The 12455-nt window shown below is 42.6% G+C and overlaps 1 protein-coding gene across 10 annotated transcripts in view; it reads right to left on the bottom strand.

Moving 5' to 3' along the window:
- ABLIM1 (actin binding LIM protein 1) overlaps positions 1-12455 on the bottom strand; it is a 299492-nt gene that overhangs the window by 23783 nt on the left and 263254 nt on the right. For 6 of the 10 annotated variants that reach the window (XM_059173096.1, XM_059173099.1, XM_059173093.1 and 3 more), the window contains 3 exons: positions 12011-12140; positions 9842-9961; positions 1512-1616 (listed from right to left, as the gene is read on the bottom strand). In XM_059173096.1, coding sequence (XP_059029079.1) covers positions 1512-1616; positions 9842-9961; positions 12011-12140 — 355 coding nt within the window. The remainder of the gene's footprint in view (positions 1-1511; positions 1617-9841; positions 9962-12010; positions 12141-12455) is intronic. The other 4 variants (XM_059173098.1, XM_059173103.1, XM_059173102.1 and 1 more) reach the window with 2 other exon arrangements.

Below are 12455 nucleotides of genomic sequence, written 5' to 3'. Positions count from 1 at the left end.
CTTTGTAATACATCTTAGGATATATAGAGACGTAACTAATTCATGAGCCATTTATTGCAAATATGCACTTCACTAACAGTGGGATTAAAACAGGAAGAAATGGAAGCAGTGGAGGGACTCCAGTGGTGAGGAAGACATAACCAGTTTGGGGAAGGTCCCCAAATAGCTACTGTCTAGAAATTGAGCTCCAAGTGGATACCAGGGGCTCAATTTACTTTTCAACTAATGAGTGGAACAGTGGAAAGCAACGCAATACAAGTAAGAGTTGTTTTTTAAAACACAGAAACAGTTTTTATGTGCAAGGCTGGTCTGATGTGCTGACAGAATGTTTGAGAGAATCCTAACTAGTATAGGTCAAATTTTTCAAAAAGAGAAAGGAAAAGAGATGCCAAATACTATTCATTTATTTATATAGGACCCCATCTGATAATGCTCCAGTTTTGCTTTGACTGCAAATACTCAGGAAATTTCAAAGGTCTGTTTCCCCCCAATCTTGGGCACTGTATCTTGGTGGGGGCATTCTTCATGCACAAAAGTTGCAAACGTACCAACAACTTTGATTTTCAGGGTTCAGTGAAGCTTTATTTTAAAAGGCAGTTCTATCTTAGCGGTATGAATCTCACTGAACTTTCCTCTGTTTTATGAGGTTAAGTTTGGAATGCAAAAGAAAAAAAACTTACAGATTCCAAATATGTGTCCTAATATTAACATAATGGGTAATTTATTAAACCACTTTCAGTAGCTTAAAAGAAAACAATGTACTTCCAATGGGGGGAAAAATATCATGACTTCTGATGGCCAACCTTGCCCCTAAAAATTGAGTTGACCCTAAACATTAAGATACTGTTGGGTTCTGAGTTTTCCAGATCTTGGTGGCAAATTACCATTTGTACCATGACAGCAAATGTTTAGGATTTCAGCAAAGCTTACAGCACCAAGCCTAAATTGCAAGATATCTTTGTGGGCTAAGAAGGTAGTCAGTTGGTTATGAACTACGAAGGACCAACCAAATGATCCAATTTTATACCTCTCTGAAAAGTTCACAGAAACAATCTCCCCACGGGAGACAAACAGGAAGAAATAAAATCACTCTTGAGTGAGGCTGTGGTTCATTCTTGAGGATGAGACGGTCACTAGAATGCCATTGTGACAAGTAGGCAATGACACCACACCACAGAGCGGTATCTTCGAAGGGCCCTCATTAAAATCTCCGTACATTTAAATTAAAATCTCAGTAAAAGCAAAACAAGGCAACTCAACTCCTTCCCTCACTCTCTGCTTCCCCTACTCCCTTCAAAAATTTTTGAGTGAACTTAAACCTTCCATACAATCCTTGGCATTTTTCACATCCCCAAACTTCTGAGAGGCCTTCTGGGTCAGATCGTGCAATTTAGGGTTTGTCAACCATGTGCACCCCGATGAAGACAGTGTGAGGATGAGACGAGACAGCTAACAGCGCTACATTCTACACCGTGACAGGACACCCAGACAAAGACCGTGTCAGCTCCTACCTGGAACATGGAAATGTTTAGGGGCCTGAGCATAGGTTGGAGTGAGAGGACGACTGTCTGGCCGGTAGGGGAGAGGGGAGTTCCGGCCGCTGGACGGCTCATTGCCTCCAATGAGAAGAATGGAGAAAACAAAATAAGAGAAGGGACAGCAATAAAGAACACAAAGCGAGCATAATAAAATTCGAAACAAACCGGAAGGAGGTACATTCAAAAGGAGAAACAGAGGAAACAAACTCAATTTATCCATTTGGCTCACGGGGTGATAGAAGGTTTAGTTTTCCACAAGAGAGACTTGAGTTCGCGCGGAACTGGGTTAGAAGCAGCTAGCGGTAGGATGCGTCATTCCAATGGCATGCGGTTGAAGGCCGTGAGCTAGCAGCAAACTGATTAGATGGAAAGTACATTAAGAGTCATGGAAGGTCACTTGGTAATGATTCAGGTTCAGTTGTCAGACCATTAAGTCCCAAGCATGTGAAGGGGCGGGATACGCAAGCCCAATTACAGTCACTTCCAGGCACGACGGCAGAGGCTGGCGATTGGAATGGATTTCTCTGAATGGAAGGCTACGTGTATCTGGGACCCTGCGTGGTCACCCAGTCCCTCCCCTTAGCAATGCAAAATGCCTGCACTTGCAGCAAATGCTTCTGTTTCCTCACTGTGCAATACACGCTGCAGGGTCAGAGCCCTTTCTCCCAGGGACTCTGCGACCTCTTACTACTCTCTCCACCTGCCTCTTCCAAGGCTTCTCTGAGGCTCCACCCCGTCCAGCAATTTCATCTGTGAAACAGGTCTGGACACCTACCATGGCTGGGCACTGAGCTATGACTGAGGACATGGAGATGAATGACAAGTCATCCCTGCCTGTCGGGGGGGGGGGGCGAGTCTCAGAAGCTACCTAAGGAGACAGACTATGACACGGACATGCCTGCTCAGGAGAGGGTGCCATCAATTCGTGCGCAGAGCTAAGACGTTAGACTGAGCGGGGTGTCAAGGAGTAAGTACACCAGGTGGGAGGGTGGGCCGAGGGGTAAGCAGGCCTAGAAGGGCCATGGTGTGTAGCAACAACACTCCGAGCCACTGTGGCTGGACAGCAGGGTCTTCTTGGAGGAGAGAATAGGGAAGGGGCTAGAAAGGCTAGCTGGCATTGGCTGCAAAGCCTTGAGTTCCACCAAGGCCAATTATCACCCCTTCCGGCCAGGATGAACTAAGGCTTCCCTTGAGCTATCAGAGGTCAGCTACTGCCCTAAACTGTCCTCCTACCCCATGTCTGAGAAAACATCTGCCCCAAGAATACACAGAAGGTGCAGGGGACTATCAGAAGTTAATGAACTATAATGCGATTACTTCTGTTCATGAGTTAGAAGACTTCTTTATATATTCTGAAGGCAAGTCCCTTTTCGTATAGATAGACGACTTACAAATGTTTCCTCTCGTTCTGTGGGTTGTCTTTCGCTATCTTTATAGTGCCCTCTGAAGCACAGAAGTTGTAAGTTTTCACAGTGTAATTTATCAACTAATGCTAATGATATGAAACAAACTGCGGATCTTCAGAAAACAGAGCACAAGCTGATTTCTTCAAGTAAGCCAAGCTGCTCTAAACATGCCCTACAAAGTAGAAAAGATATCCATTGCTGGAGCTTTAAAATAATGCGCTTTCTGGAGTTTTAATTTCTCAGTGTGTATTTTTGGGTAACCAGAGCACGCATCTGTACTGAAGGGGCAGCAAGACTTCCAAATGAGATCTGAATTTGTTTCTGGCTTCAGTTTAGATTCCCGGTTTTCAGTTATCATGTTCTGAAGCTTTTCTCTTTTTCCCCACAAGAGTCAGTTTCATGTCTAGCTCCCAGTACATTATAATGTAGACCTTACTATTAAAATCAGGTATTAGCTTCTAAAAATGCTGATGCTTCATCCCAAACTGCCAATCTATTCAAAGGTTAATTTTTTAAAAAGTCATTTCATTTATTATCACTCTTCTAATGAGAAATAACTAGCTCACATCCGAAAAAAATGAAAAGACACAGGTAAGGGCACGCAGGGGAAGGAAGAATGTGGCTTACATGCAGAAGTCAGTCCTGTTTTAAATCTTCAACTGAATTAGAACTAGGTCCCATTCATCTCTCTATGCTCAGCACAGTGCCCGGCCTTATAAATGCCTGGCCATGAATGACTGAAGCAGTCTACTTACGAATTCTTGAGCTATTAACAGCTGAATTTAATAAACACCACTGCAGGACTAACCTTCACCTTGCTCTTGGATAAAGGCACCAGATTCCTGTATTGAGTAACAGGGTCACAAGAACATCTCCTTTTTATAACTTTCCCACTAGATCTTTGATAACCCCTAAACTATTTCTTTTTTTTTTTTTTTTTTTTTTTAAGATTTTATTTATTTATTTGACAGAGAGAGATCACAAGTAGACGGAGAGGCAGGCAGAGAGAGAGAGAGAGAGGGAAGCAGGCCCCCTGCTGAGCAGAGAGCCCGATGCGGGACTCGATCCCAGGACCCTGAGATCATGACCTGAGCTGAAGGCAGCGGCTTAACCCACTGAGCCACCCAGGCGCCCCACCCCTAAACTATTTCACTCCAGAGGAATTCTTTACTCCTGTAAACATCAGAACTTACGAGAGCAATTAATAATTGAAAAACAGAATACTTCTGGGGGGCTGTTCTCAAAAGAAGGTAGCTTTCTGCAGACCCGGAACACTGGCTGCTCCTGCTTCGGAGCCACAGTGTTCTCTGGCCTTCCCCTCTACCCTTCCTTCACGGGAAGAAGACATCAGACATCTCAGGGAAATGTTCTCATGGGTTTTGGTGATAATATCCAATCAGATGAAACTCCATTAAATTTGGTCTGATGATGATTAGCCTGTGGCACACACACATGCAAAAGTATCTGCATAGATGGGACGCAAAAGTTTAAGGTTATTAGAATGAGCCTTTGCCCATGTATTAAAAATCTATCATGGAGATGGTCTGCTGGCAAGGGGCAGGAGGAGCCCATCACTTCCCTACCCATCACTTCCTAGGGCAGATGATTCCCAAAGGCTGGGGAGTAACTGTCGGGACCCCCGATGGGTGAATTTCAGCTGAACGCTGTCTCTTGTTGGGCATAGTTCTTTATTCGGCTGCGTATTTCAGCAACCACTGGCCTTTCTAATTGCTTAAAAAAAAACGCACACACAACCTCACTACCATGTTCAAGTCTTATAAATAGATTTAATGCTAGAATCAATTAAAATCCCCCACAAAACATTTTAAAGCACTAGGCAAAGAGAGACTCAACAATGCACCCATCTAATGGACTCTGAACAATATGACCTCCACTTGTCTCACTGGGAACAAGCCTCAGAATACTGTTGCTAGGTACCAAATGCTTAGCCCCTGGAACACCAAAGGCATTAAATATCTTTGGCATTTTTTTTTTTTTTTTAAAGTAGGCTCCACGACCAGTGTGGAGCCCAACGCAGGGCTTGAACTCATGACCCTGAGATCAAGAACCTGAACTGCAATCAACAGTTGGGACACTTAACCAACTGAGCCACCCAGATCCCATTTTTTGGCATTCTCAAAGAAAAAGAAAAATTCTCAAGGTAAGTCCTCTTTCTTCTTTCTAACTTAAAAACCCCTATCTATTCTAGAAGGAAGTAACTGAGGAGGGCCCGGAAATAATATTTTTATGCCTAGTGCATTACTTAGGCAAAGTAATACATGTGGTGTCACAGGAAAGACCATACACGGAAGATATTGCTATCATCATCATCAGCCTGGAGATGCAGACACTGTTTAAAAATAACATAATAGTGTGTATGTCATAGAATATTGTACCTATCACATTCAAAGCCATTTTGTTCCTTAAGTAAGTCCTTCCTTGTACTGGCTAACTCTCAGTTGTCAGTGATCTTAGCTACTGTCATGAGAAGCTACTGCATACAAATATTTCTTAGCCTTCACTGTGAGCTCCTTCCACATCAGCTTTATTAGCTGATTTTTCTGTCTGGGAGATAAAATCACTTGCTTAACAAATTTGAATGCTCTGTTCTTGTTTTTAATCTTCTTTTTGGTACTCTGAGAGCCCAAGTGACAAATCCTGAGACAAGTAAATCAAAATGGCTGTGCATGTGTCTGCTGGGGGCACCTGCTGGAGTGCTGCCTGGTTTTCTGGATGCTAAGTGCTCATGTTTCAAAATATAAATGAGTAGTTTGAGGGGATCGTAAAGTTGGCAGCCTCTAGAATTTCATGACAGAGTTTTAGGATTGTTGGTTTTTGTCTCAAGTTTTATTTTTATTTATTTATTTATTTTTTAAAAGACTTTATTTATTTATTTAACAGACAGAGATCACAAGTAGGCAGAGAGGCAGGTAGAAAGAGAGAGAGGAGGAAGCAGGCTATCCGCGGAGCGGACAGCCCAATGCGGGGCTTGATCCCAGGACCCTGGGATCATGACCTGAGCCGAAGGCAGAGGCTTTAACCCACTGAGCCACCCAGGCGCCCCTTGTCTCAAGTTTTAACAAGCATTATGGTTTTCTTCAGCAAGTGTCAAATATTTGGATCAGAGAAAATCATTTCTATGGCAGAACAGCAAAGATTCCTTTCAAAGAGACTTAATATGGGTAGCCCTCCGGGTCCCAAATCTGTTTTCTACCTCGTGGACACAGAACATAATGTCTAACAGTATTTCCAAGGGGAGGGAAGAGTAACTCAGCAAACATGACACAGACAAAGCTCAGAACAGAGTGAAAAGCTTCCCAATCTAAGCATGTACTTGTTCACGTGGCCCAGCAACGACAGAGCAACATCGAATGAAGCTGCAGGAGAGTCCAGGGGACAGAAATAAAAACACAGTGGGAAAGAAGATGGACATTCTAGAACGTGGCTGGAGAAGCCAGTGGGATAGAGAGACAGCCTGTGATGGGCATCTTAGCTTTACACGCACGCAGCAACCTCAGCTCCATGAACCCTGGGGGTTCCGGACCCATGTGTCACAAAAAGGACGAGGAGGTGGACTTGGGAAATGGCGGGGTGCGGGTGGGGCTGCACTTCCGGTTGCCACAGTAGCAAGGGGGCCCCCAGCTTCTAGCTACACCTTCCTGAGAAGGACATACATCCTGCCCTGGCATCCTCGTTTGTCTTAAAAATAACCGCCTCAAGACTGTTAAGACGAACTGTAAGATAAAATGTGAATGTTTAAATGAAGGGCCGTGGTGGACTTGCCTCCACTCTGAAGACACCTTCGAGGTGTTTCTCCAAAGGCCATAAATGCCCTCCATGTTGAAACTTCCAAGTGCTGGAGAGGTCTTCCATGGAAATGGACACAGGTTTTTTTGGAATAACTAAGAAGTAATTCCTTGAAGAATGAGCTTTTACTGATCCAACTATATTAGGCTTTTAAAGCAGTATCTTTACTATACAAATTCTTCATGATTTATTTTGTAGTTTAGCAAAAAGTGCATCTGATTTTAAAACTAGGCATATACCCTAATGTACATTACATTTTGTATCTGATGTATTTAAACTATTTTATAGGAATGAACTATAGCCATATGAGAGAGAAATCATTAGGTATTTCTTAAGTGTGAACTCAAGCTCAAGCTAATCCCTCCTGGCCTAGTGGTCTCTACAATTTAAAATCACAGTATTTGTGTCAAAAAGTTCAAATTCAGTCCAAAGACAGAAAACGATGTACCTCTGACCCTTGAATGACATGGGCTTGAACAATATGGGTCCATTTATACACGGGTATTTTTTGGTAAATGGAATAGTGCTATTTTCCTCTTGATTTTCTTAGTAATATTTTCCTCTTGATTTTCTTAATAACATTTTCTTTTTTCTAGCTTCCTTTATTGTAAGAATATAGTCTATAATACATATAACATACAAAATATGTGTTAATTGACTGTATTATCAGTAAGGGTTAACAGGAGGTTATTAGTAAAGTTTTTAGAGAGTCAAAATTCATACGAAGACTTCCACCACACAGAGAGTTGGCGCCCCTAATCTCCACATTGTTCAAAGGTCAACTGTATAATTACCTTTTTAGTAAGGCACCATTTGGGCACACAAAGGTACGTAATTTTTATTGCTATTTGGTCTTCCGATTGAAAAGGAAAAATTTAAATGACTGAAAGAAGCTGTTTGTCTTAGCCTCAACAAGAATGCAATTTTTGAATTAAACAGAGATGGAAAAGAAGTTTGCTTTTAAAATTATCCTTCGTGGGCACCTGGGTGGCTCAGTGGGTTAAGCCGCTGCCTTCGGCTCGGGTCATGATCTCAGGGTCCTGGGATCGAGTCCCACATCGGGCTCTCCGCTCAGCAGGGAGCCTGCTTCCTCCTCTCTCTCTCTGCCTGCCTCTCTGCCTACTTGTAATCTCTCTCTGTCAAATAAATGAATAAAATCTTTAAAAAAAAAAAAATTATCCTTCGTGTATATTTACACTGAAACACCCAGGGGTGGGGGCTGGGGTCTGGTCCCGTGTAGCACACCCCAGGTGTGAGCCCTTGGCCAGGGGCCCCTTAACCAGAGAATGGAATAGAATGATGTAATCAAAACTCCTTTAGGGGCACCATGCCCAGGGGGAAATTGTCACAGACAAGGTGAGCTGAGTGCTTACTACACGGCTCTTGACTTCACATACCCACAACAACCTAGGAGAGGTTCTATAGACCAGGTAGGCAAGTAACACTCAGGAGGTGAAGTCAACAATCCAAGGTCTCACAGTGAGCACAAGACAGAGATAATATTTAAACCTAGGCGTCCAGTGTCCATCTGGGCATCCCAAGTTTCCATAAAGCCATGCACAGACACGAGGTTCTATGTCTTGATACTTCATGACGTGTTATTTGTACAAAGGGCATGTGCATTTTTCTTCCTCCAAAAAGCAGCTCTTTGGAAAGATGAAACATCTAGTAACCGAACAAGGGAGCTTACATTTTTTAATTAAAACCCATTTTTCTCTTGTATATTAGAAGCAAACAAACTAACCTTAGTTGGGCCATGAGCTTCTATATTAAAGTCTCTTTAAAATACATCTCTGAAATTTTTAAAAATAACTTCTCACCGCTTTAGAAACATTCTCTAAAGCACTCCCCCCCATACTAATTAGCAATAATAATTGTAAGTACTCTGTCAAGAATTTTAGAAAGTGCTGCTCCAACTGAAAAAGGCTGATCCCTTTGCCAATGACAAATAATGTGTATCTTCAATAAGCATGTCAGCAACATTATTTTTATGGCATAGAAAATGCTAAAGTAGCACCCATAAAAATAACAGCACACTGATTAAGTGAAGTATTTATATTTTTGGACTCCGTTGCTCAAAAATCCAAGTAAGCAGTAAGAAAATAACTTGGGTAGACGACAAAGGAAAGCTCAGTCAACTGGAACAACATTTTGGCTACTCAGTAGCAGGGCTCAGGACATGAGCGCTTGGATCACAGGGTTAGAATCTGTTAGGTCTCTCTCAAGTCCCCTAACAGCATCTGTGCTCATCTGCCACTTCCCTCCTTTAGCTGCCGTCATGGGTTAATTTGGTTCAAATCAAGACTATGGAACAAGTTAGCATGCTTCTGGGAGCTCACACGTATTTTAAATTATGGCCCCTTTGACACCCCTTCAGGGCTCTCGGATCCCCCAACACATGGAGGGGAACGGGAGCCCCAGTTGAGGACTGCTACAGAAGCATGATGGACAAGGAGGAAAACAATGGGAATGGCATAAAGGGAATGGGCAGGGATGGAGGGCAGAAACAGAAAACAGAAGGCAAAGCTCTTCTTCTGCATCGAGCAGAGATCACGACCAGTCAAAAGAGGACTGATGACTCAAAGGGTTGGCTTGAGGAGAGGAATTCAAGTTACATTGCCACAGATCTTTGTATACCATCCAAATGTTTTAATATCATTAAGTGGTTAAGTGGCTTATCACCAGTAAGACAAGTTTTGCATTTTTGCTGCTAAATGCGGGTATAATTCGCCGAGCCACATCACATATCAAAACCAGGAAAAACCCCAACTATATATTATATTTTGCTTTTGACACACAGAAAAACAAAATGATAATATATGGTTTTTTTTCCTACGTGGTGGATAATAAATCTTATGGTCTTAAATACTTCCTGTTTCTTCATCTAGAGCCCTCAGAAATGACATGGTTCTCCCGTGGAGAGAGGCCATGTCAGTTCTAAGACGCCGGGCGTAGTCATGACACACGCAGGCATGCGGAGAGGTCGAAAGCTGGGAGCTAACTCTTGGAGATGCGCCTTATTAGCCTTCCCCGGGTGCTAATAAATCTCCACTCTGCAGGGGGGCTGCCTGGAGAAGCCTGCCTCCTTACCTTTGATATGGGGAATGAAGTGGTGTCGGAAGGGGGAGTTGGGGCGGGAGTCGCTGTGGGCGGAGCTGAGGCTGCTGGTGCGCAGGTGGGACAACCTTTGCACACCAGGAGACAGCAGCTCTGTGCAGCAAGGAGTCAGGGGCAGGGCCAGGTGGAAACAGAAAAGAAGAACAGAAATTAACACAGGAGCAGGGACAACATCATCATTCCAAGGGCGGGGTGGGGGGGTGGGGAGGAATTAACGTTAATCAGGAGTCTGCAAAAGGAAGAAGGCAAAAGGGTTAAGAACGCACCTGCTGAGGGAGAGGCAAAGTGGGGAGAATTTGCAAATAGGTTCGGGTTGGTACAGAGTCACTCTCTGGAATAAATGGCTTTATGAGAAGGAATGGCCACCACGACATTCTCTGTCAGGATGACACGGGCTACTCTGGAGCCAGTACCTGGCACAACATTTAGACTCAGATAGTTGTTTTTAAAAAGCACCTGACAAAACAGAACCCTTGAAACACACGTTAAAAAAAGCAAAAACAAAAACAAAAAACCCCAATAATCATTTTAAGAACCTTGAAAAGAAGTAGTTATATGTAAAGGTCAGATTTTTTTTTTTTTTTTTAATTTTAGGCTGCCAACTTCTCCCGGTAGCAGTTTAATTTTATTTGCTTTTGTAGAAGGAAAACTTGTTTGTGCTCCCTGGGTAGTGAAGATCTACTTAGGATCCTGAGAACTGCATGGTGGTAGCACGCAGGGACTGGAAGCTTCATTATCTTGGAAGGAAAACTTGCCACTGTCACTAAACCCAGACCTGGGGAATATGTACCATCATCTGGGATCTTGAAACCGCAGGGAGGATAATCTGAGGTTTTCTATCAGAACCCCAATCGGCTTCACTTAACAAGGGTAGAAAAAATAATTTGGATATAATTTTTGAAAAAATAATTGTTTTTGTATTTTTTGAAAAAATAATAATCATGCCACATGAGACACCCACTAATAGTCACCGGGACTACACTGTGCACAGATGAAGGTCACCTCAAATCCACTACCATTCGATATTGTCTATCCTAATTATTTTATTGAAATAAGTCCAGACCCAGGTCTAGGGCATTAATTAAATGAATATAGTTATATATGGCCAAAAAAAAAAAAAGGAATCCATTTCTTGAAAACCTCTCATCTAACGGAACTCAACAAATATTATTTATGACCTAGAGTAGACTATACATTATTGAAGAATCATAGAGTAAAACAATCAATTTTCTATGTGCATTAAGTCTATGGCTTTAAGGGAAAGATTGCAGCCTTTTTATATGCTGTTCATTTCCTTTGGTTCTATTTTATCAAATAAGTTAGCATACGAATGAGTTTGTTCTCATCAACCTGCACAGAAGCAAGAAACTTAAAAGGAAGTCTTCTTAGACGTTCGCTGCCACCAAGGTGCTTTAGGAGGCCAGGGTCTCCCTCTGGGAGTCTAGTTCTCAGGGAACCCTGGATCCATGCTGGGATCTCCATTTTTCCATGCCACATGAGACACCCACTAATAGTCATTGGGACTACACTGTGCACAGATGAAGGTCACCTCAAGTCCACTACTGTTCGATATTATCTATCCTAATATGTCTCTAATGTTTTTGTTTTCCAAGTCTGGTTCAAAATCTAAGGGCTAGAATAGATCTGAAAAGTTATCAAATACAACCCCAAGGTGCCATGTAATACTTCCTTCTAGAAGGTGCTTAACCAAGCACACTTAGTAACACCCTGTGCCTGGTTTGGGGAAACAGAGCAAACCCACCAACAAATGACCAATGCTAGATTTAATGACCAATGCTAGATTTTAGATGTGTCTAAAAGGCACATCAAAATATTTTCTTTGGAGAGCTTCATGTTAAGTCTCAAAGTGATGAAATTTTCTTTAAGTCTAAAAAAAGAAAAAAAAATCTCCCTGGCTTCCCGTTGTTCACTGTCAAAATGTAATTATTTAATAAATCGTAATGAGTATAATCACAAAATTACACAAATTATAGTTAGATAGGAGTTTTCTTTTTTTTTTTTTTTTTTTCCTGGGAAAACAGGAGATCTACTTGGCCGCAGATTTTAAATACACTATCAGTGGTGGGAAAAAAGAAAATCACACAGCAACACAAAGCCAATCTCCAGGACAGGCACCCTTACCAGGTCTATGAAAATGCTGGGGAGAGCGAGATGTGGTCGGAGTGTAACTGTGGCGGCTGTAGACGGGGGAGTTGATGGAGCCCTGGCTGGTGGACCGGTGCATCACCCGGTCCCTCGAGTCCTGGTAGCCCTGAAAAGAAAGAGCGAGAATGTGGGCGCATCAGACACACATTCAGGCTATCACTGAGTCCCAGTGACATCCAGCTCTACAAGGACTGCCTGATGTCGACCTGTTCATACATTTTAGGGTCATATCCCTCAATATGTACACAAAGGAGTATTCTGCGGTTAACGCATTTTGTTTGAAACCCATAGCTCTTGCATTTCCCCAAATTTTAAGATGTAAAATGGTAAACTCCCATATTGCTAGACCTCTGGGAAAAAGAGAATACCCTGATGGCCACACTGGTATGGTACCCTTCAGTTTTACAAAGCATGTTCAGCA

The sequence above is a fragment of the Mustela lutreola genome, chromosome 4, assembly GCF_030435805.1.
Source record: "Mustela lutreola isolate mMusLut2 chromosome 4, mMusLut2.pri, whole genome shotgun sequence".
NCBI classification, from domain to species: Eukaryota; Metazoa; Chordata; class Mammalia; order Carnivora; family Mustelidae; genus Mustela; species Mustela lutreola.
Note: the sequence above shows the minus strand (reverse complement) of the source record. Positions and strands in the feature narration are given on the sequence as shown.